The sequence below is a fragment of the Nuphar pumila genome, chromosome 6 (genome assembly GCF_984573655.1).
Source record: "Nuphar pumila chromosome 6, dmNupPumi1.hap1.1, whole genome shotgun sequence".
NCBI classification, from domain to species: Eukaryota; Viridiplantae; Streptophyta; class Magnoliopsida; order Nymphaeales; family Nymphaeaceae; genus Nuphar; species Nuphar pumila.
Window position 1 is genome coordinate 6,727,547 of NC_143254.1, and position 25,551 is coordinate 6,753,097.

General features: G+C 35.2%; 1 protein-coding gene across 1 annotated transcript in view; it reads right to left on the bottom strand.

Annotated features, from left to right (window-relative positions):
- Nucleotides 1–1,745: 1,745 nt before the first annotated feature.
- LOC149833786 (AP-2 complex subunit alpha-1-like) overlaps nucleotides 1,746–25,551 on the bottom strand; it is an 85,109-nt gene continuing 61,303 nt past the window's right edge. Inside the window, exons 15-27 of the mRNA XM_090011018.1 lie at nucleotides 8,570–8,676; nucleotides 8,378–8,482; nucleotides 8,120–8,240; nucleotides 7,847–8,017; nucleotides 7,495–7,737; nucleotides 6,441–6,521; nucleotides 6,160–6,324; nucleotides 6,007–6,093; nucleotides 5,786–5,911; nucleotides 2,659–2,739; nucleotides 2,511–2,582; nucleotides 2,350–2,429; nucleotides 1,746–2,276 (exon numbers count right to left, since the gene is read on the bottom strand). Coding sequence (XP_089867144.1) covers nucleotides 2,135–2,276; nucleotides 2,350–2,429; nucleotides 2,511–2,582; nucleotides 2,659–2,739; nucleotides 5,786–5,911; nucleotides 6,007–6,093; nucleotides 6,160–6,324; nucleotides 6,441–6,521; nucleotides 7,495–7,737; nucleotides 7,847–8,017; nucleotides 8,120–8,240; nucleotides 8,378–8,482; nucleotides 8,570–8,676 — 1,581 coding nt within the window. The 3' untranslated portion in view covers nucleotides 1,746–2,134. The remainder of the gene's footprint in view (nucleotides 2,277–2,349; nucleotides 2,430–2,510; nucleotides 2,583–2,658; nucleotides 2,740–5,785; nucleotides 5,912–6,006; nucleotides 6,094–6,159; nucleotides 6,325–6,440; nucleotides 6,522–7,494; nucleotides 7,738–7,846; nucleotides 8,018–8,119; nucleotides 8,241–8,377; nucleotides 8,483–8,569; nucleotides 8,677–25,551) is intronic.

Consider the following 25,551-nt stretch of genomic DNA (forward strand, 5'->3'; position numbering starts at 1 on the left):
CCCACCACCCAAGGTGGAGGAGAGAGAGATGCCAATGGGTTATAAAGGTTTAAAACAACATATTTACCGCTGTCAACTTGTCGCAAGATTTTTTTGGCATGTTTATCCGTAAAATATCAGAATATATATATATATATATATATATATATATAAAGATAAAGATTATTTACTTGTTTAGCCAGAGGGCGTGTTAATAAAGAACATAAATATAGTGACATGAAATTCCTTGAAGAAATTTGTGAGACACATCAACACTAAATTAGGCATACCCAAATACTTGGACCTTTTGTAGATTCTGGTCCAACAGTGTCCTGTCTTTTTCCAATTTTTTGAGAAAATTTTGAAATGACATATTTTTCGCATATTCAAAATGCACCTCCTAAAAAATATTCAAAAGATGCCAAAATTTTGTTTATGCAAATAAAAAACAAAAATATTTTGAACTTAACTGCAATTATTACCAACCTATCTTGCAGATAATACAAAGATATTGCTTTTTATCCTCCAATAATAATATAATATATATTTGAGATTGCTACAAATTAAATGCCAAAATCATCTATGGGTTTTTCTAATTAAACATATCAAAGTCTAGACATGCATTTTACAAATTTTCATACCACAGGTGCACTTTTGAATTATGTTGATAGCTTTGGTTCCAATTTGAAAACGAAAAATGATTGCATTGTATGACAAAATATGATGCATTTTCTCAAATACCCTAAAATTTTTGAAATTTGTCTATTGTTCAAAATCACAAATATAAAACTTTTAAGACCTTTTTACCCTTTGCACATGCGAACCTCACTAAAGTCGCATGATATATATATATATATATATATATATATAGTTTCACAAGTCGGCTAAGGCAAAACCTCACTTAAATTTCATATTCACATTTTTTTTTGCAGTCTTACCTTAGTAAAATCGCACATTTTATACTAAAGTTGTTGGATACTGTTGTGAACCCCCTTTTTCTTTCTTTAACCATCACTTAAATGTATGTTCACGCCTTTTTTTTGTGATCTTCAAAAAGCACAAAAACAAGTTTTGTGAACTTTCTTATGATCATAACTTTGCAAATACCATAGTAAAATCACATATTTTATACCAAAACCATTGAATACCTTGCAAACCTCTTTTTTATAACCCTCACTTAAATGTATATTTGAGTTTTTTTTTTTTGCGGTCCTCACAAAGTGCACAAATATAACTTATGCGAACATCCTTTAATCATAACTTCATACATAACAGAGTAAAATTGCATTTTTTTTTATAAAATTACATATGTAATTTTGCAGAGATGCAAATATGATACTAACTATGGACTAAAATCCCATGTTTTATAAAAAGATTAGATATTTTCTTATTATTTGTTGTGAAATTCTAAAAAATCACAACTCTTGGTTATTGTTTGCAATAATTATTTGAGTTCCCTAAAATCTCAAATCCATCATTTTCGTTTATAATTGACCTCCTATAATTCAGTAGACATTTATACCTTTTACTTCAACCATTCAAGTTCATTCCTTTTATATCAGTTCATGAGACATTTTCATCAAAATTAAGCAGCATGATAACATGACACGCTTTTCAAGTTGTGTGATGAGGCTACACGAGGAAAAAAAGACTGTTTCATTGATTGAGAAATGGAAGGGAAAAGAAGAGAAAATTACTCCTTTGTGAAACTGTGCATTTCACAGTTTTCACTACAGAAAATGTGGGAAAAAAAGCAGAAAACACCATTTAAAATTTTCTTTTATTAAATAAAAATATGAGATTCATAGACTATAAAATATTAGACACGTCTCTTCTCCTGTCCTGTAACCTACAACACTCCCAAGCTTCAATTACACACAGCCAACCAACTGGGACCACAAGGGAATCACTGACAGGACACTCTCCAATCACAAGAAAATGGAAGGACATACACCTAAATGCCCAAAGAATCTAAAAGCCCGCTGAAAAATCCACTCAGATAGTATCATCATCCCGACGGGCTCATGGTCCTCCGGCCAGCCCTTGCGGCATGTACCATTCACTTCCATGTGACAGCAGTATTGCTCAAAATAATGCTGGCAAAGACGGTATGATAGTCTTCTAAAACAATCTGCAGACGTTGAACCTGCTTTCCTCAAAGCAATCCAGCAAGCAAGGCACCAGGGTCTGTCATTGCTGCAGGTGAAGGAGGCTGTTGGGGAACTGGTGCTGGAGGCATTGGTACCGGCGAAACTGCAGGTACGCTGATCAACTGCTCTTTGATGAACTCCTTCAGCCTGTACCAGTATCATGAAATAAGTACCAAGAGAAAAGTCATGCCAAGAAAATGTAGGCACAGCTTGCACATACTCAAATGTTAGTGTTGGATCTCCTGAAGCCACTGTCATTCGCAATTGGGTCCTATCTGATGGATCTGTTTCAACTCTTATCTGAAGTGCATGATCAAAGCTGTAAGCTGCATACTGATGCACCAAAAAGCTTCCAAAAACAAGAGATGGTTTGCCTCTTACCAAACAAAGCATAGCTCGGATTGCCTCGGAGAAGAAAGTAGTGCATGCAACCAGGTTGTTTGGATTTGGATCCTGCATAAGAGAGCTACCATTTATATCCTGATTCAGAGTGATGCAACAATCAATATCACCAAATGGACCAACATACCAATGCAGGAGACACTGCCAGGTGGAAGCTATTGAATAAGTTGGCCATTTCAGGAAGCAACATAGGTTTTACACCTTTAACCTGTGCATGTAATGTCGTAGCATATATCAGTACAAACACTAAACAGTGTTAGCAGAAAATCATCAAGGGTGAACCAACATTGTGAAAAGAAGTAAAAGCGGACTTGGCGATGGCAGTCATCAGGCACGGGTTTCAGCTATTGATTACTAAAACACCCTTGAACAATACTTCATGTTCTCCTTCTTACATTTTATACCCAAAAATACCGCCACTGTACAAAATAGTTTAGTTTATTTTTTCTTTCTCCTACTCGTCCTTTCCTCCTTATTTCCTATGTAACACAAGTATTAGGTACTTCAAACTATCCAGTGCACCCATGTCCATGCTGGTACTTTTGTGCTGGTGCTGGGTGCCTTTGAGTACTGCCACATATACACCTACTATGTAATATGTAGGGTACACCTATATCAGTGATATTTTGAAAATATCAAGATAATATCATCAAAAACAGGTAGGCTGGTAATATCGGCAAAATATCACGATAAGTAATGAAAATATTGCGATTCTATCATGATATTTTTGTAATATTTTTGAAAAAAAACCTTATTTTATATATTTTAAGCCAATCTTTGTAGTTTTTTTCTTTTGTATTTTAAATACTTCCCAAACTTATTTCCTTATATTTTTGCAAGAAAATTGATACAAAATCTATTATTTTCTTGTCTTTCTTATTATTTTTTATATTTTTTAAATTCCAAAACTCGAGATTTTCCCAAGAAAAAAAACAATTTTTGAACATCTCTCTGAGAAAAACCCTCACCGAGCAATTACCTGGAACAATGTAGGCGGTATGGTTTCTACAAATGTTATACTTACTAAATCTTTGTTATATATTTAAGTACAGCATTTATTATGCACAGGTGATGCAACATATAAAACCAGCTGCACCCTTCTTTTGTAAAACACTCTTGCATGCTTGTACCAGCATCCGTATCACAGTGTCATAGTTTTTGCATTATTTTATTTTTTTTCTATTCCTTCCTTATTTATTAACTTTTTCTCTCCCTTCCTGTTTTATTAACTTTTTATCTTCCTTTCCATTCCTTTGTTGAGTTAGATGAAGATTTTTCACATCTGAAGTCCTAACCAACGAACCAACCAAAACATGGATTTTAGACTCGCATCTCTTTCTCACAGGATACTCTCAGAAAACAACTCAAGCATGGCGTGAACTTTGTAAAAATGTCAAAAAATGCTTTTTTCCAATAAAATTGAGGATCATGGTACTTCCACAAATGTAAATATTTGTGGGAAATTTTCAGGATATGATGAAAACTAACATCTTTAGATTTTTTTAACCCCATAAAATTTTCCAATGTTCTAAATCAAAAGAAAGTGCAAATTTTTTCCAAGGTTTTGAAAAAACCATGATTCTATTTGGTTTTTAACCAAACTAAATAAAATTTGCTAGTGAGAATAGCCTTGCTTTTTATACAAGATTTTACATTTCTGTTTTAAATTAAGGGTTTTAAGTTTTTAACCCCCACCAAAAACAAAAGGATCGCATTTATTCATGTTCTTCACGTTGGCAATATCTCAAAATATCATGACATTTATGTTTGAACCGTTCATTTAATTTAAAGTTAACACCACAATATTTTCAATGTATCAGTATCACCAATATCTGTCACTATAGATCTCATTACTATGATTATTTATATTTATATCTATTTAGACATCAATACCTGCCAGTTATATGAATGTTAGTAACTTAGTACAAATCCAATATTCCTTAATAAGGGTGCTTGTTGGTCCATTTCTTATCACACCAAGTTTCTGCCATGGCTAGAGGGAAGATTCACCAGGAGATAAGTAAGATGAGCCAGGCGCCAGCAGATTGGATCGCAGAGGATTGGAATGCAAGGAGTTGCCTATTTCTAGGAGTGACAGGGATTTCTGTATAACCAAACCACCGGTCCACTAAAGAGAAACACCCCAAAAAGGAACAGCATCAACCATGTATAGGAAGGGAATTCTAAGGAATGTGTAAAATAGTCAATTCTAATAGTACTTTTCTGAATCAATGAGCAATGCTACAACAGGAAAGACTCTATAACTACACTGTTGTACATTACCGTTAAAGGGACAGCTGTCAATCCCGAATTGGACCAACCTACTACATCCCATTCTCTAGCTGGCCAGAAACCAGTATACATTAATTGCCTTATACAACCAAGTGTAAAGTGCTAGGATATATATATATATATATATATATATATATATATATATATATATATATATATATATATATAGAGAGAGAGAGAGAGAGAGAGAGAGAGAGAGAAGGTGATAGCTGCTAACCACTTTTCTAGCTAACCGGGCTTTTGAAGGGGTTTTCCATGTTTTCCCTTAAATCTGACCATACAGATGTGTTCTACATGGTCAATTTACTAGGGAACAACACATAGATCATGCTTTTTCGATAAAAAAAACATGAATTTTCAAGCCTTGAATATTTATGAAAAATCTTAGACCATCGATTTTTAAACCTTATAAAAACCTACCTACGTATCAGAATCGGATGATTCAAGAATCGATTCCTATAAAGTCAAGCATGTAAAACACATCTGTACGGTCAGATTTAAGGAAAACATGAAAAAAACCCTTAAAAAGCCTGGTTAGCTGGCAGTTAGCTAGAAAAGTAGTTGGCAGCTACCACCTTCTCTCTCTCTCTCTCTCTCTATCTATCTATCTATATATATATATATCTGTGTGTGTGTGTGTGTGTATTGTTCCACAATTAACAACTCTAAGATGTTATGATTACTGATCCCTGGCATTTATATACATCTCTCTCCCTTTGAGTCATGCTCCCATGTCTCACATTTCAAAAGGTTTTCCACGTATTCAAACCCATATCCATGCAAGACAGCTTATATGCATCTCTGTGTGATAGAGCCTAGATATTTAACTACTGTTGATATCACAATTTGTGAGATCAGCAAATTAAGGCCATAATTCAGATACACCCAAATTATAAGCTGAAACTTGATTTACAGTTACTTTCTTCTATTAGAACAGAAATATGGACAGGAAAAATCTTTACCACTTCCTGAAGCTTCAATGGTGGTCCTGAAAGAGACCTCCATTGAGGGAAAAACTCTTCTGCAGTCATTGATATGGGCTGCAGAAATTTGTTCAAAACAGCAGGAAGGCGTAGCTTCACATTGACCTGAATTTAGTCAAAGAATAACAAGAGATAAATCAATCAAACAAATCTGCTCATGGTTAAGAAGCACAATGACCAAAGAGGTAATTTTTTAGTACCATAGAGGCAGCAAACTTATAAGAGAAATCAAGAACAGCTACATCTCTGCTTGCATGAAGATTTACAACTTCAAGTGGGCCTTGCACCTGCCACAGAGACAATAAATCAGTCACACACACACACACAGTCATGAATTTTTTAATGTATCTTACCTGTGATCTCGGTGGAATCGTTTCAGGAACGACTGAGAGTTCCAGCTTCAGATGGGATGGTGGCAATATAAGAGCATGAACTGAATTAAGAGGAGAAGTATTTTTGTTTCCCAAGAAAAGTACAAGGCGTCCATGATGAGCATGCCACTCTGCTTTTATGCCAATCTATGACAAGAAATAAAGATTAGCATGTCCACAATCAACATCATCCATTAAACCAATATGGATCTCACATGAACACTAGATGATAATGAGCTTATCCAAAGTGTTCGGTGGACTACCTGAATGTAGGGATCCTCATATAACACACCACTATCTTTTAGGCATAAAGCATGAAATCTTTCAGAAATATTTCCAATTGGCTGCTAACAAAAATTTGATGGCATCAGTTAGAAATCAAAAGCACTGTTACAAATCATCTGAAGCAGCTAAGAGCTGAAGAGTTTACTGTTAGCAATAACAAGAAAGCTGATACAGGGTTCAGGAATTAAGACAACCACTAGTACCAAAATCACTTATTTATTTTATCACAAACAAATGGATCTTCAGCTCTCAAATCTCAAAGTAGAAGGCCAAACCAATTTATGCACAAGCCAAGAAATAGGTTCCTCAAACTCTGAAATTCACAAGTTTTGTCAGATATATGCTAAGAAAAAGGTTCTTAACCAAATTTCAAAAAGGGAAAATTCATATAAATGTACTTAAACAGCTTTCCAAGCTAAAAGCCCCTTATTTGTATTCTGGTACAGGTTCAGCATACTCATGAAAGCAACCAGAAAAAGTTAAAAGAACCTCTTAATATTATATATTTAAGATCAGCATATTTGTATTCTAAAGGGAGACCCGCAAAGTATCTAACTATGACGATGTTTGAATTCACTTTGCACGAGATATGCCTTTTACTAGAAGACTTTAATACCACTTAGATGTGTCTGATAAACATGTAGCTTTATGGTCCTAATGTTATCAAGACCGTCATTACAAATCTTGTTCACAGTATTTTCTTAGAGAAAATCCTGCAATAAATAAAAAATTACTTCTGGCAAAATATTGGGAAAATCTCAGTTAACTTTTAAAATATAAAAAAATAAAGAAAAGATTAAAACTGTGATTAAAATCAAAATAATGACATTTGAGAAACAGATATAACAGTGAATTTCATGCGATTTCATCAGGAAGTTCACAGTTCAATGTCTGGGAATATTTGTCACTATGATCAATACATTGGATAAGAAGGTTATGAAAGAGCGCAAAAAAGTGAACAACATATTTTCACCTGAGTTCTGGAAAAGGCATGTGGTGGAAAGTAATGATTATGAGTCAACAAAACTATACCTGAACAGTACTTGATTGTTCACCAAGAGTTGCAAGAGCCAGTTCATCCACGGTGCTTGAAGAGGTCTCCAATCCCAAGATTAGATTTTGATCAGCAGTAACAGAAGCATCAGGAGGACCTTCAATTGCAAGCGGGCCCAAAAGATCACCAAGGAAATCTGGTGAAGGGGTTTCTGGTTGAGGATCTAATTTGCTTGCAGTTCCATTCGCCTGCGTCATCCCTTGTACTGTCAAAGTGGTATCCTGTGATTTTTCAGAAATCACATGATCATATTCAGATGCAAGTGTGGGACATTTACTTTTCACATCAGATTTGCAATAGAAAAAAAAATAACCACCAAACAGCCCCGACCGAATTATGGTTTATAGGAATCTTCACAGGTCCATAAGATGCAGATCCATTGGCAGGACGTTGATCGGTTACAACCAATGCATTTGAGGTCTGCTGCTGACTACGTAATTTGATAGCACTTTGTTCAGCAGCATCAGCTTCAGTGTCTTCTGCTTTTTTAAGCAAGGCAGACTGATTTTTATGGCAGTATAGTTAGCTCTCTAGTAATAAAAAACCACCTAGCAGGAGGTTGGTTATTTTCCAGGTATAATATAATTTAAAGAATATTACAACCTGTCGTTCAGGAAACTTGGGCATTTCAGCCAGTATGTCCATTAAGGCTGCACCTTTACGACTTAGAGCAAAATATTCAACAGCTCTTTGTTGTATCTCTACATCAACATAACTCTCATATCTGAAATATAATAGTTATCATCATATCTCATTGAATTGTGAAGATGTTCATGATAACTAAGAGCATATTTAAGTAAAGCACCCGCAACAACCTAAAACTGATATGCACTACATTTTGCAGAGAAGGGTAGCTCTTACTTGTTGAATATAGCCCAAATTTGATTCTGCAATTCTTGATCAGGAGGTTGTGTATGCATTAGTATCTTAGCATAAGTGGAAAGAAGTATTGCAACAGTAGGTCCCCTGTAGAGTAAAAAACAAAGGGGGGTAAAAAGAAAGTAAAACATCTTGCAAAATGTACAAAACTAATTCCAATATAAGATATCTTACAAGACAGTGGGAAGCTTTTCATTTATCAGACAGAATATCTCCTTAGGACTACAACCAGGTCTTCTAGCTAGAAGGTGGCCATACTCTCCAAGGAGATAAGCACTAACCTGCAAAAAATAGATTTATTAGTTATGCTCAAAGCTAAAAGATGGATAGTTTGGAACCTAATAAAACATAAATATGACTACTTTGGATTTTCAGTAATTGGATAGAAATTTTCACTGTTTGTCATGTGTCCCACTATAATATTTGCATAATAAACTGGATAATATCTCACAGAATCCATTATTTATGCAACCAAGTTCTGTAACAATACATGCAAATCTGACTAAATTAGTCTTTCAGTAATTGAAAGCAACTCTAAGTGGCAACTATAAGCAGGAATCAATATGGTATCTGCAAAAATAAAATGGACAAATTATTATGAGTTTCCTCATGCAATTTGCAACTGATAGCTGTATGAGATCTGGCAAATAGTTCCAAGAGGCCCTGGCCAAAGAAGGAAAGCTGAAGATAAATTTTTAATAGATCAGACTACAAATTATGCAGTAGGAACATGTAAGCATTATAAATTTTCTGAGAAGTAATCGGGGAATAAGATCACCCAAAAAAATTGAAGGTACAAAAAATGAATTTATTATAAAAAGTTAGAGGTGACGAGCCATCATCAAACAGCATAGTACCAAATCAGCTATATGTCAAAGCAGACATTTGATGAGCCAATCCATGAACAGCCAGAATTCAGCCATGACACACAGGAATAAGTTTCAGTTTGGATTTGTCTATGTAAAATATAAGGTGTAAGGATTCTTCCCTGAACAGTCTATGGTTCCTCTCTAACCAGGTGAACCATCATGCTATCATGATCCACCACTTCCACACCAGTTTCCACTTATTGGAGTTCCTCATGGTCTTAGGCCCCAGCAGGAGATCCCTAATACATGAACCTTCTGTTAAAATGTACCCATCAATTGTTGTAATTAGATATATTTTATATATATAAAAGATGATACATATATATATATATATATATATATATATATATATATATATATATATGGTATATATGTATATGTATCCTCCTATTTATATATATAAAATATATATTTTCCTTTTGTTTAGCCGTAGGGGTATTTTAGTCTTTTCCTCTGTTTTACGCACATTCACTTTATGAATGTGATTGTAATTTATTTTATTTTTCTTTTTCTTTTATTTTTTATTTCTTTTTTCTCAAGTACCAAAAGGTACCTTGGGGGGCCCACTCAAATAGACGTTGGGCCCCTTCCAACGGTCACATTTGTGACCGTTGGAGGGGCTCCAACGTCTATGAGTGGAGCCCCTCCAAGGCTCTTTTTTGTTGTTATAAATAGGGGCTCTCCCCTTTGTATTTCTTACTTCTTGAGGGAGCTTATGCTCCATTGTAATGGGGTTTTTACCCCTTCTCCATTATTCTTCAATGATATGCAACTTATGACTTTATGTCATATTTTTCCCTTTTTATGGGTTTTATGTGTTAGCACATTATGTGCTTATGTCGTTTCCCTTTAATGGGTATATTTGCACTTCACGTGCGTAGATATGGGTTCATTATTGAACCCAATGTATTTCAAGTCACTTTCTAACATGGTATCAGAGCGAGGTCACGATGGGTTTGTCCTTTGGTGCAACGGAAAGCGTGTCGCTCAAGAAATGGTGAAGTATTCATTGCTCTTCCTAAAGTATTATGCTTTTGAAGTTATTCGGTATGTATCCCTTTTCTTAAAAGTATTATGCATTTGAAAATATGTTTCTTGCATATAGTTTGTTCATTTAATGGTCATGATAGTTGAATTATTTCTTTTCACATTTCGTGTGCTCATATATTTTGAAAATATCTCCTTTTAAATTTGGTGAAATCGTTTGTTGTCCAAATATAAAATTCGTGTTTTTCGAACTACTCATCGCATATAATAGTAATTTATGTTTTTAAAAATTACCTTCAATTATGTGAGATTTATAGTTCTTATATAAATATTTCATGATTGACCTATAAGTTAACTTTTAAAAATTATATATATGATTTCTTGCTAAAATAATGATCTTTGCTTAAAATTTTTTAACTCTCATATGAACCCTAATTTGATTCGAGTTCCCCTCTTGATTATGGATTTTAGTGCATTTTTGAAAAAATTGATATAATCATTATATGAGAATCTCTCACATCTAAAATCTTTGTTGAATCCTAAAGTAGTTCTTGTTAATGATGACTTATAAGAACTCCTAAAAAGTTTTTCAATGTTTCTTTTTTGAAAAATTATCTATGATAAACCATTAGGAAAGATTGTTTTAAAAGGAATTTCCCACATAGAGTGCATAGTTCATCTATTACATCCTTTTTTGGTATAAATGATTTCATTTTTCATCCTTATAAACTTGTTGGTTTGTATTTTTCATAAGGTTTCGAAACCTCTTAATAATATCTTTAAAGATGCCTACATTGGCCATAATATGGTTTTCTTTGTCCTCAATTGCACTTATCAAGCATGTAATTACATAATTAAAATTTGAGAATTTCAAGCATTGCTCTTTTTATAAAGTGCATACTTGCTCACTTTTGTGTATTTTTGTATTTTGTGCACATTTGCTTCTCAAATATTTTGCGCTTGTATGCATTCCCTCTTTTTTATGATATACATGCCTTAGTGCATGTTTGTTTACACCTTGGTGTGTATTTGTTCAAGTATTGTATGAGTGCCTTCGTGCACATCTTTTATAAAGCCTTGTGTGCTTACATGTGTATTGTCTCTTCGTAGACATTTTTTGCATTATGGAGCCTTTATGCACATTTCTTTTGTGAAAAATATAATGAATTTAGATATTGAGTTCTTGTTAAATCATTGTAAGTGCTTATAGCACTTTGTATGTGTCCGCATATCTCATCACAATCAAAGAATATTTTAAAATTGTTGTATGGGATTTAATTCCAAATCTATAAATTTTCAAGTGTTTTTTGAATATTCTTTCCTTGAGTATTGTGTTAAAGCCTTCTTTGTGAACCATTACGGTTCTTATGATTTCTTTGATTAAAAGCTTCATTGTCTTGATGAATTCTTTATGTTGTTGTGTTTGTTGCTTAATAAGTCTTTTTTGGTACAAGACTTCTTTTGAAGATTAAGCATAATTCGTGTTTATGCAAAATTGTTTTGATGGATTATATTGGACCTTTGATTCAATTTGTTAATCGGTCCTCTTGGTAAAAACTTTTATTTGGAAAATGATTCCTTATGTGGTTACTGCCCTTTTGTGGCACTTATATTTGTCCATCACATGTTATTTAATGCATCATTTATTTGGCCTTATTTTTGTTATATTAGAGATGTTTGTCGAGGTGAGTTATGGGCACCTCGTGTTGTATCATTTTAGATTGTCCACCTTCCATATTATAGATGGTTGTTGAGGTGAGTTATGGGCACCTTGGGACTCTAAAATGATTTGTTATTTGATCTCTAATTATGAGTGTGTCACTCATTTTTTCTCTTGTGGCCATTGATATTATGGATGCCTCTATGTAAATATAATGGACATATGGTGTTTGAAACCTTAAATGTTTTAAGGTATATTTAAAATCAAGGTGTTTTGGGATTATAGCCCAACCTTTTATTTGTTTAAGAATCTTATGAGTGCACTTGCACATTTGTGATTTCGTATGTTGTGCTTGTTGTGCACATGTGTTGTGTTTTTTCACAAGTGTTCTTGGTGTGTGTATGTTCACACATTTGTTCTCAAGAATATTATTTTATCGATTGTAGTATCTTGTTGAAGATACTTTTTACATGCATTTATTCCAAAATGTTATTGTTATGAGTATTCTTTTTTAAAAAGAATATTGTTTCATTCGAGGTTTTATTTATATGTTGTCATTACAAGCTTTATTGCCTCAAAAGTCCTTTCCTTTTATGCCCATTATCTAAGTGTCATCATATGTAGACAAGAATTTTATTACACCTTCGTGTGTTTTTAGCCCTTTGTTGGCTTTTGCTCTCTTGGTCTAGTAGCTGAACACACTTGTCTTGAGTGATCTTATATGTAGACAAGACACGTTGATTCACAACATCGTGTGTGATCTTAGTCCATGTTGGCGTTTGTGTTCTTGTTCTAGTCGCTTAGATGTATGCCCATGGTTGGCTTATTTCACTCATTTCAAGTGCCATCTTATGTAGACAAGAGATATATTATGTTTTAGCCCATGGTTGGCTTATTACTCTTGTTCTAGTAACTGAACATACTTGGTTTTAAGTGCATTTTTACGTAGACAAGAGATACTTTTTAGTCCATGTTTGAATATATTCTCTTGCTCTTGTCGTAGATGCACTTATTTCAAGTATTATTATATGTAGACAAGAGGTTCGTTTACACACCTTTGTGTGTGTCTTTTGCCTTTAATGGTTTTATATTCTTGATCTAGTAGCTTATACACTTGATTTATGGGTTTTGGAGGACTAATGAGGAAGTTGTTTGTAATGAATAAACTATTATTGAAATTTGCAAAATTCCATTCATGACTTGTGTTTTTCAAGTAAATCATCTTTTTGATATGCATATCAAGTTGATTTCTTAGCATTTAATCTATATATTAAGTGCTTATGGTTTTTGCCACCCTTATATGTAAAATGTTTTTTTTTATTAAGTGTGACTTTCATAAATGTTTTTAAAAAACCTTGTGAACTCTTGGGTTTATTTTGCCTAAAGTATGCTTGGAGACTTTGTTTCTCTTTTTTGGATCTTCACTACATGTTTGAAGCATGTTTTAGTTCTTTGAGTATCAATTCATATTATGATTCGTATATGCATATGCTCTTTATGGCCTTTTTTGGGCTCTCATTCAATAAAGCATATGTATGTTATGCCTCTTCGTAGGCTTCTTGTGGTATCCCTTAGTGGATCATTTTGTTATTCCCCATTATGGGGGTTATATTTGTCCAATGGTTGACCTTATGAATGCATTATGCATTCTTGTAATTTTTGCATAATTTGCTTCCGCTCATTTTGTTTTAACATAATGTATGATTTAGAAACTTTAGTTTTCTAAATTTTTCGTTTCATACTAAAGTAACTATCATATTATGCATAAATTTTGCACCTTGTTAGGAATGTTCCTTTTTGAGTAAAGTGCAAAGATATTGTTTACTTGTTCTTTGTTGTTTTCTTTTCTCAGGATCTTGGAGATAGAACAAAGGGAAGTACCCTGGATGGTTCGGGAAATGGGTTCATCATTTGAAGACAATTGGAGGAAGGCTATTTCAAGTTTCATTGCATCCTTGCCGAAGCCTCTTGGAGTCGCCGAAGCCTCGTGGAGTTTTGCCCTTTTTTCAATCTTTTCGTTTCCCTGCAAAGCTTGAGGGGGGGTGTTAAAATGTACCCATCAATTGTTGTAATTAGATATATTTTATATATATAAAAGATGATACATATATATATATATATATATATGGTATATATGTATATGTATCCTCCTATTTATATATATAAAATATATATTTTCCTTTTGTTTAGCCGTAGGGGTATTTTAGTCTTTTCCTCTGTTTTACGCACATTCACTTTATGAATGTGATTGTAATTTATTTTATTTTTCTTTTTCTTTTATTTTTTATTTCTTTTTTCTCAAGTACCAAAAGGTACCTTGGGGGGCCCACTCAAATAGACGTTGGGCCCCTTCCAACGGTCACATTTGTGACCGTTGGAGGGGCTCCAACGTCTATGAGTGGAGCCCCTCCAAGGCTCTTTTTTGTTGTTATAAATAGGGGCTCTCCCCTTTGTATTTCTTACTTCTTGAGGGAGCTTATGCTCCATTGTAATGGGGTTTTTACCCCTTCTCCATTATTCTTCAATGATATGCAACTTATGACTTTATGTCATATTTTTCCCTTTTTATGGGTTTTATGTGTTAGCACATTATGTGCTTATGTTGTTTCCCTTTAATGGGTATATTTGCACTTCACGTGCGTAGATATGGGTTCATTATTGAACCCAATGTATTTCAAGTCACTTTCTAACACCTTCTGCTACCTCCCTTTGTGAATCTGGCCAAAAGAAGAGAATAACAGCTGGAAACTTTTGCAGTACCAGAAAACTGGCCAGATGACTCCACCTCATAGCACATAGAGCATCGGATAACAATCAGAAATCCGTTCAACTTTTGCTTAAGCTGGGTATTAACCTAGTCATCTGAAAGTTCTCACTCTTGGCGAGAGGCCCTAGCCCCACAAAATATACTTTGGAAAAGATAAGGAAAAAGGTTAAAAGGCCTTAAAAGATGCAATGGCTTAATCATATGAGGAAAGGCACAAAACCTTGAAGCAGGAGCTACAGAAGCATAATTTGTTCTGCTTTTATAACAAAGTAAAGAAAAAAAATTAAGAAAAAGACGTGTGCTGTTTGTTTGGATCTGAGATAACCTGGACACATATTTGTCATTTTTTCAGTAGAAACACATTTACAATAAAAAAGGAAAAGCTTTTGAAGGGAAAACTAACTAATCTTCCATGGCAGAAGGATCTGTGAACCACATATATCCTTTATCATGGAGCACTGTGCTGTGATTTATGGACGACAAGGCATAAACTGTGAACCACACATGTCTATCAAGATAGACAGACTGCTGGTCCTCCAAAGTTGGAAAACAGAAAGATGAAAAGCACAATGTCAAAAAAAAAAACAAGAATGTCTTCTGGTAATAATAGTTGAACAAGGAATTATAGAGATTACTGCAGCTCAACAGCCTAACAGAATCAACCTTAGAAGAAAAATTAATACAATGATCAAATTGGTAGGCAGGATCTTAAAAGTTGCAAGCAAAGTCATTTTTTTCTTAAAATTAATGTATGTACATGCTCAACTTTTCTGATCAGGTAAGTGTTAAGAAATATGTAACATGTCCCTTTGTTATTGTTGTTGGTTTGTATACACCAAAGTACACACACCTAAGTGTACTTTAGGTATTTTCTTTCTTTCCTTTCATGTAGATTTGATTTGAGTTGTATTCAGGGTATACTTTAGGTATACCTTTTATGTAAGTTAGGATAAGTATACTTATATGCTAGAATAGGGTTCTTTTCTTTCATTTTTATTTTTCTGTATTATTTTTGTATTTATTATTTTATTGTTTTTTGTAAGCGGGTCCAACTAGCTGTTGGATCAAACTAGCCGTTAGGCTAGTCTAACAGCTAGTCAAACTAGTTGTTAGACTATCCTAACGGCTAGTATGTGGCTGTTTGTATATATATGAGGCTTATGCCTCATTGTGCTTCTTGAGAGAGGATCACTGTACATATTGTGTGTCTGAGTGTTTTGTTGTAAGATTCATAAGTAATTTTTGTTTGTTTTATTATTAATAAAAATTATGTATTTTATTTGTTGGTGTTCTTGTGAATAATATAAACGTGTTAGTTTCTTATTTATGGTTAAATGAGTCGCCGCGTTTTACTGGGAAGGATCGAACCATGGGAATGAATCTACAGGACTATCACCTTCTTTGGCCAGATCTTCCAACCTTTTCACAGGACCATATGTTTTTCCATCATCCAATCCACAACAAATCGAATGTATATATGATTTGGTTCCTCTTTATTTGTCTTTCATTTGTGTCTTGGATTCTGTGCCACTTCTTGACAATAAGAGAAGGCATTCCTTAAAGAATTTTTAGGAGCAAGAACTCCTCAGTCAATAGGCACACAAAAAATAAAAAGAAATGATTTGATATTCATAATTGAGCTATAGAAAGAACGATGCAAGAGAGAAGATGAGGAAAACCCTTAGAGAAGAAAACTTCATTGTAAAAGAATGAGGGATTACAGCCAATATAGGGGTCAGACTGTTAAAACATATGTAATAATACCATAATACCCGATAGGGGTATTATGGTCATTTCACAAAGTACCCCATAGGGGTACTTATTTTGTTTCTCTTATTTTACTGTTTTTTATTTTTCTTTTTATTTTTTAATATGTATTTTTTGGATACCGAAAAGGGGCCCCACAATGGAGTCGTTGGGCCCCCAACGGTCACATATGTGACAGTTGGGGGCTCCCAACGACTCTATTGGGAGCCCCTTTGGTCTCCTTTTCTTATAAATAGGGGGAACCCCCCATGTATGTGGTATTGCTCTTGAGAGCTCCTCTTCAATAATAGTGATATTATTTTTCATGTGTGTAGCCTTTTAATAAGGCCCTTTGTATATTCCTTAGTGGATTTCCTATTTTGTGCTTGTTGCACTTGTCCGTGTGGGACATAGTGAATGCTTTAGCATTCTTGGCTTCTTCCGCTTATTTCATTACATGGTATCAGAGCCATACGATCTTCTAAAAGGTAAAATCTTGTCTCTCTCTATTTCCTTTCTTTCTCACATCTTCATTGTGTAGCAATGGAAGTCAAGATCGATCTATCATTCAAACTCAATGGAAAAAATTACATGATGTGGGCATCCGCAATGGAGAATAATCTCAAAGGCAAGAAGCTTTGGGGTTATGTAATGGGAACCGTTCCGGAACCCCAACTTAAGCTCACAAAGATGGAAGGAGATCAAGAGAAAGCACTTGAAGGCGATGCTCGTCTCAAGGCCATTGAAGATTATAATCATCAAATGGAAGATTGGGAGAGCAACCATGCAAAAATCCTAGCATGGTTTATGAATAATGTCGAACTCAAGGTATGTGCAAATATTGCAAAATTCCGCCGGGCAAATGAAGCTTGGTTTTTTATGAAGGGTATGTTTACCCAAAAGGATCTTGCAAGAGCTTATTTCTTGCAAGAAAAAGTAAGAACCACAAAACAAGGTGACATGAGCATACAAGATTACTATAGTGCTCTAAATCCTTTGTGGGATGAATTGGCTCTTTTAGAGCCTAAATGGGTATCTATAGAGAATGTGGTTCTAAGACAAAAACAAATGGAACAAGATAGATTGTTTCAATTTTTATTTGGGCTTCGTCCCGAATTTGAACAAGTGAGATCCTCACTTCTCCATAGATCCACGTTTCCTCCCTTAGAAGAGGCTATTGCCGAGATTACTCAAGAAGAGACTAGGCATAGCATGGGTAAAAGATAGAGGAAGTTCTTGCCGTATCTAAACCCGACAATCATGTTAAAACATACAAACCACCTCATTTTGGTAAGCAAGGGAGTGGTGGAAGAAAAATGATTATATGTCACCATTGTTATGAGCCGGGACATATTAAACCCGTTTGCCCAAAGCTAAATGGGGCATTCAAGCCAAAGGTGGCTTCCGTTGAAGAATCCACCACCAAAGAAGATGACGGCAAGAACGGGAATCTCAAAGATACTCTTGGGCAAATCTCCTTGGCTCTTCAACAAATTCTAAAGGTCACTTCTTCCACCTCCGGTGCCGCCATTGCCTCATCATCACCTCCCGGTACGTACTCTTGGATTTTAGATTCCGGAGTCTCTTTTCACATGACTCCTCATGAAAATGCATTAACCAATGTGCAGGCCAATTCAAAATTATCTTGTGTTTCTACGGCCGATGGAACTTTTCTCAAAATAAATGGTATTGGAACTCTTGATTCTAAAAATATTCAAAATTTTCTTGTTCCAAAAGTTAGAATAGTTCCTAAATTAAATCTTAACCTCTTTTCCGTTTCTCAAATAGCCGACCATGGATGTGAAATATCTTTCTCATCCCAAGGGTGCTTTGTGCAGGATCTCCGGTCCGGGAAGCGGATTGGGCAAGGCCATAGGAAGGGAGACCTTTATTTTATGGATAACTTAACACTTCCAAATACCTCATTTTGTACTTATGTCCAAGACAAAAATATTGAAACTTGGCATAAAAGACTTGGACATCCAAGTTACTCTAAAATGTATATTTTTCCTTTTGGAAACAAGTTTTGTAAAGAAAAAGATATCAATTGCAAAGATTGCATTTTTGGAAAAAAGAAGTCTACTCCTTTTCCTATTAGAACTTTTGTGACAACAAGACCTTTTGAATTGGTGCATTCCGATGTATGGGGGCCATCTCCGGTTTTATCCAAAGGTGGTTATTCGTATTATGTTACGTTTATTGATGATTATACTAGATACGTATGGATTTATTTTCTTAATGCTAAATCAGAAGTTTTTAACTTCTTCAAAGAATTTCATGCAAAAGTTCAAAATCAATTTCAAAGTCAAATATCCATTCTTAGATCCGATTCGGGTGGAGAGTACTTATCAAATGATTTCCAATCACATCTAAAACAACATGGCATTTGTCATCAAAAAATTTGCCCAAGGACTCCTCAACAAAACGGTCTAGCGGAGAGAAAACATAGACATATTTTAGAAACCACTAGATCCTTACTCATTTCTAAAAATATTCCTAAAAATTTTTGGGCCGAAGCCGTGTTGACCTCCACCTATTTAATCAATAGGATGCCATCTTCAAAATTGAATAATATCTCTCCTTATGAAAAACTTTTCAATATGACACCCGACTACAATCGTCTTCGTATTTTCGGGTGTAAATGCTTTGTTCTTTTGCATAAAAGAGATAAATTGTCACCTAAAGCAATAGAATGCGTATTTTTAGGATATGGTGAAAATCAAAAGGGCTATAGATGCTTTGACTATAAGAACAATAAATTATTTGTTTCCAAAGATGTGACGTTTTTAGAAGATGAAAATGGATTTGAAATTTTGGAAAAACCAAATGAAATTGATTATATGTTTATCAATGATCTTTTAGAAGACTCAAATGATGATCTTTTGAGTCATCCGGAATCTTTAGAAAATACTCATGATAATGATGTATCACCAACTAATGGTGACAATCTCCAAGTATACACTCGGCGTGAGGAAGCACAACCTATTAGTGCTTTAGAAAAATTTTTGCGGCTTAATGAACCCCTAGAAGAAACCTCTCTTAGGCGTTCTTCTAGAGAATCCATTCCACCAAATAGGTTTGTCTCATATGAAACTCTCTCACATAAATATAGAGCTTGTCTAATTGCCTTGCATTCTTACTATGAACCTTCCCACTATAATCAAGCAAAAAATATTCCTCATTGGGTTGAAGCAATGAAAGTTGAACTAGATGCTTTAAATAAGGCTAAAACTTGGGAAATAGTTCATCTTTCTCCAAATAAAAAAACTATAGGATGTCGATGGGTCTACAAAGTCAAAACAAAAAGTGATGGTTCCCTAGAACGTTATAAAGCTAGATTAGTTGCTAAGGGATATTCACAAGAATATGACATCGATTATGAGGAGACTTTTGCCCCCGTGGCTCGCATGACAAGTGTTAGAACTCTAATAGCAGTAGCATCATCTAAGAAATGGCCTATATTTCAATTAGATGTTAAAAATGTCTTTCTTAATGGTCAGTTGAATGAAGAAGTATATATGGACCCTCCGCCGGGAATTAATGTTAACCAAGGTCAAACTCTTCGGTTATTAAAAGCTTTATATGGTCTTAAACAAGCCCCTAAGGCTTGGTATGATAGATTTAGTGCTATCATGTTAAAATTGGAATTCCGTTCATGTTATACTGACACTGCGCTCTTTGTTAAACGTGCAGGTAATAGTATCATCATCCTTCTGCTTTATGTTGATGATATGATCATCACTGGCAATGATGAAAGTGATATTCTTAATGTTAAAAATATGTTAAAACATAATTTTGATATGTCTGATCTGGGTTTTCTCAGGTACTTTCTTGGTATAGAAGTAGCATACTCTCCTCGAGGGTATATACTGTTACAGATGAAGCTTGCTGCAGACATATGTTCCAAATCTGGGATTTCAGATGACAAAAAGGTGGAGACTCCCGAGGTTATCAATGCTAAACTACGACTGGAGGATGGAGTTCTGCTGGATGATCCTACGCCCTACAGGCAACTCATAGGCTCCCTCACCTATCTGACTATCACCAGGGCGGATATTGCTCATGATGTGCACTCTGCAAGTCAATTTCAGCATGCTCCTACATCTGTGCATATGAGTGCTGTGCTCCGGATCATTCGATACATCAAAAATACTTTGACTAAAGGGCTATTCCTATCCTCAATCTCTTCCTTAGACTTACTGGCTTATACTGATGCTGACTGGGGAGGAAACCCAAATGATCGAATCTCAACTACTGGCTTTTGTGTTTTTCTAGGAGATTCGCTAATTGCTTGGAGGTGCAAGAAACAACAGAAAGTCTCGTTGTCTTCTACTGAAGCAGAATACAGGGCTATGACAACCACTACAATGGAGCTTATGTGGCTTCGAAGTCTTCTTCAAGATATGGGAGTCGAAATTACCGGTGCTTCGAAGCTTTGTTGCGATAACAAAAGTGCCATCTATATTGCCAGCAACCACACCTTTCATGAAAGGACTAAACATATTGAGATGGACTGTCATTATGTACGTGATGAATATCTTCGTGGGACAGTTACACTGCCATATGTCACTTCAGAATATCAACTTGCAGATTTCTTTACCAAAGCCCTGCCTGCTCCTCGCTTCTTGTTCCTTCTTGGCAAACTTTCGGTCATTCCCCCGTAAAGTTTGAGGGGGGGGGGTGTTAAAACATATGTAATAATACCATAATACCCGATAGGGGTATTATGGTCATTTCACAAAGTACCCCATAGGGGTACTTATTTTGTTTCTCTTATTTTACTGTTTTTTATTTTTCTTTTTATTTTTTAATATGTATTTTTTGGATACCGAAAAGGGGCCCCACAATGGAGTCGTTGGGACTCCCAACGACTCTATTGGGAGCCCCTTTGGTCTCCTTTTCTTATAAATAGGGGGAACTCCCCATGTATGTGGTATTGCTCTTGAGAGCTCCTCTTCAATAATAGTGATATTATTTTTCATGTGTGTAGCCTTTTAATAAGGCCCTTTGTATATCCCTTAGTGGATTTCCTATCTTGTGCTTGTTGCACTTGTCCGTGTGGGACATAGTGAATGCTTTAGCATTCTTGACTTCTTCTGCTTATTTCATTACACAGACCCCCCTTCACAGTTTCACTAACAAACTAATAAAAATTGGACACTAATGGACCTCTGATTTCTATTCTACAGTTACACTAAAGTACACAAATCCCTTATAACTACATGTATGTACATGAGAGACAAAAATATACATATTTCATCATTCTCCCTCAAACTTAAGATGATGCTAACAGGATCATTCCGAGTTTGGAGAGGAATGTTCTAAAATAAGATGGTGGAAGTCTCTTTGTGAACACATCAGCAATATGCTCCTTGGACCCTACATGTAATATAGAGATAATCTAATCTTCATAGGCACGCCTTGTAAAGTGAATCAATCTCAATATACTTTATTCTCTCATGGAACTCAAGATTATTAGCAATATGAATTGCGCTCATGCTGTCACAGTGTTTTCTCATGAATAAGAATACAAAGGTCTCTCAGCAGCCATCTAATCCAAATAAGTTTTGTCGAGACTTGAGCCATATCTTTATACTCTGCCTCAGCTGTGGATAGAGTTAACCTCTGTTGTTTCTTCCATAAAATCAATGAGCTCATAAGAAACATACAAAATCCATATGTAGATAGTCCATCTCTAGTAAAGCCCCCAAAATCAGCATCACAATAGGCTCTAAGTTCACAAGAAGTAAAAGAGGAGAACATCTCATAGTGCATAATGACTTTGACATACCTGATTATCCTCAGTACATAGGCAAGATGCACCGATCTTGGTGCACTCATGAGCTGGATAACAGCATGAACAACATAAGAAATATCTAGCCTAGTTATGGTTAGGCATATGACTACCAACCACTTGTATAAAACAGGATCATCATGTTAGAATTCCACCTTGGTACCTGTATTGAGAAAGGAGAGAGAGAAAGAGACGAAGAAAAGGATACAAGAGGGGGCTGCGGCTGTCACGATTTCTGTATAGAAATCGTGACCTAAAACTGTGCATTTATATTTACATTACAGAGGTATGGATCCGGGTCTGGTGTATCCAGACCCGATTAATAAAAAGGTTTACATGGCTCGGTACATGGCTCGGGTCCTCTGTACATAATCTTTACATGGATCGGGTCGGATCCTTTGCACCTTTTTCACCCCCCTTCAAGTTGATCATGGTTTTGAACCATGAACAACTTGCTTTTAAGCATCCAAAAACGATCCTTTGTTAACCCTTTGATAAATATGTCTGCAACCTGTCTTTCAGTACTGACAAACTCAGGCTCAATCTCTTTTTCTTCAACCTTCTGTCTCACAAAGTGTTGGTCGATCTCAATGTACTTGGCACGACTGTGATGTACTACTGGATTGAATGACATGTTGATAGCACTTTGGTTGTCACATAGTAAGGTAGTGTGAGAGATCTTTTCTCCTACAGTTAGTAGATGCCTGATCCATGTGACTTCGGCAGTAGCAGCAGCCATGGATCTATATTCAGCCTCAGTGCCCGATCTATCAATAGCTTTTTGTTTTCTATTGCTCCAAGAGACTAAATTTCTTCCAATGAAGACACAATATCCTGATGTAGATCTTCGTTCGTCAGGATCTCCTGCCCAGTCTGCATCACAATATACAGTAATTTCGTGCTCATCTTTGCCATATAACTGTGGTGAATATATCAATCCATCCCCAATAGTCCTTTTCAGATATCTAAGGATCCTCTTGACCGCTTCCATATGTCCAGTACATGGTGCATGCATAAATTGAGACACTTGATTGACTGAATAAACAATATCAGGTCTAGTGAATGTGAGGTACTGTAACATTTCTATTATGCTTCGATACCTGGTGGGGTCATCACACAGATCGCCATCATGAGCGCTAAGTTTTTGATGAAGCACACTCGGAGTTCCTAGAGGTTTGCAGTCTTCCATGTCTGCCTTGCTGAGAACATCTACGGTGTACTTGTGCTGAGTGAGTGTCAAGCCATGAGCCTGGTTATCAACTTCTACACCAAGAAAATAACGTAGAACTCCAAGATCTTTCATTTTGAACCTATGACCTAGTAAGTCTTTTACTTCTTGGATGTGGCTCGCAGAGTTTCCTGTGATGATAATATCATCGACATAAATTAATAATAGAGTGATCACAGGCTGACTTTTAAAAACAAATAATGAGTGGTCCAGCATACAACAACAACAACTACGCCTTCATCCCAAAACAATTGGGGTCGGCGATATGAACCAACAAAGAAAATCATTCTGGGTCTTCCACATGAATCCTTCTCCTCCAAGCATTTCTATCCAATGCCATGTCCTCGGTGAGGTTCAAAGCATTCATATCCTTTCCTATCATCTCCATCCAAGTCTTCCTAGGCCTACCCTGACCTCTTTTAACTAATATATTTTACCATTTCTCCATCCTTCTAACTGGAGCATCATTAGTCCTTCGCCGAATATGTTCAAACCACCATAAACGATTCTCTCTCATCTTATTTTCAATGGGTGCAACACCTACTGATCATGCATAATATTTGCATTTTATTAATCATTATTTATGCATGATCTGTGTTAAAATCGCTCTAAAAACCCATTTTTATTGTTAGTTCTGAGAAATCGCATTGAATTAAATCTTATCAGAAAATCAAGTTTTCAAAGCATTCCCTACGGTTTTAGTATTTTTATTAGATATAGATTTTCTTAATGGTAGATTAGTTAGCTTATGTTTGTATTAGCTAATTTATAGTTTTTAATTAGTTTAGGAAGTTTTCTGTTTAGACAATAAAACAGGTTTTACTAAGGTGGGTCTTTTTGAAAATTATTAAAAATATTGGACTTGTGTTGAAAAATTTGCTTTAACCTAATATTATATTATAAATAAGATACTAAAGCTCAAGAGAGGCGTTTTTTCCCTAGTTGGAGTTCACGCCTCTCTCTCTCTACCCCCCTATTCTTGCCCTCTCCTCTTCCTTTCCTCCTCTCTCTCTCTCCCTTCGGCCGGTTCTTCTTTCCCCTCTTCTTCTTCCTCCCTTCTTCTTCTTCTTCTTCTTCTTCTTCTTTCTAGCCGGCAGGTTCCTCTTCTTCCTTCAGCAAAAGGGGGGCAGCGTGATGATCTGATATGGGGAGAGACCGTTCTTCCTTCAACCAGTCCAGCCGAGTCCACCATCGGTTTGTTTCCTTTCTCTTTCTTCCCTTATGTTACTGTGTGTTTCTCTTTTCTTTTCATAGTGTAGTGAGTTGCATAGCATTGCATTAGCATACTACATCTTAGATATGCAAAGCATATGTTGAGCATCATCTGAAAACTTTCAAAACAAAAAATCAGAAAAGAAAAAAAATAATGTGTCATTTTTTTATATTAGCGTCTGCTTAGTGCACAATATTTTATCAGCAACGTTCTTTCTTTCTTTCATTATCGTGTCTTAGAATAATTAATTAGTATGTAAGTTGGTGTTGTCATCTGCGAGGCTTACTTCTGTAAAGTTAGTTCTAGTTTTTTGTAGCCTTTTTCACATAGCACGTGAATTCTTTTAGTAGGCAAGGTTTAACTTGTGTTCGCTTAACTGGTGTCCTTTGATTTAATGCATTAATAATTTTTTTATAGCCGTAATTCTTAGTTTGTTGTCACTATAGTTATTAGATTTAGTTGTTGTGTTGCAAAAGCATTTGAAGGTGCATTGACATTGCATAAGTTAGGTCTTGAGGCTGAGTTACTTAAGTTAGAGTAGTACAGAATTAGTACATTGCATTGCATTAGTGGTTTCATGGTTTACGTATTTTTTATTTTTTTTTACATAATCCGTTAGTTGCTTCTTAGTTAGATTTAGGGTTGTTTTTCTTTTTCTTGTTACATAGTTGAAATTTATTAGTGCAGATCGTTATTGTTTTGTATTGATTCATGTTTTTAAGTTAGTGATTTCTTAGTGCTGGATTATTCATGGGTAGATTAGTTAGTCTAATTTATGATATTTTTTTAGTAATTAGTTAGTTAAAGTTGTTCAAGTTGAATTCATAAATAGTTTTTAGTGTACACGTTGATTCTTTCCTATTCGTAATTTGTTAATTTGTTATGCTAATGT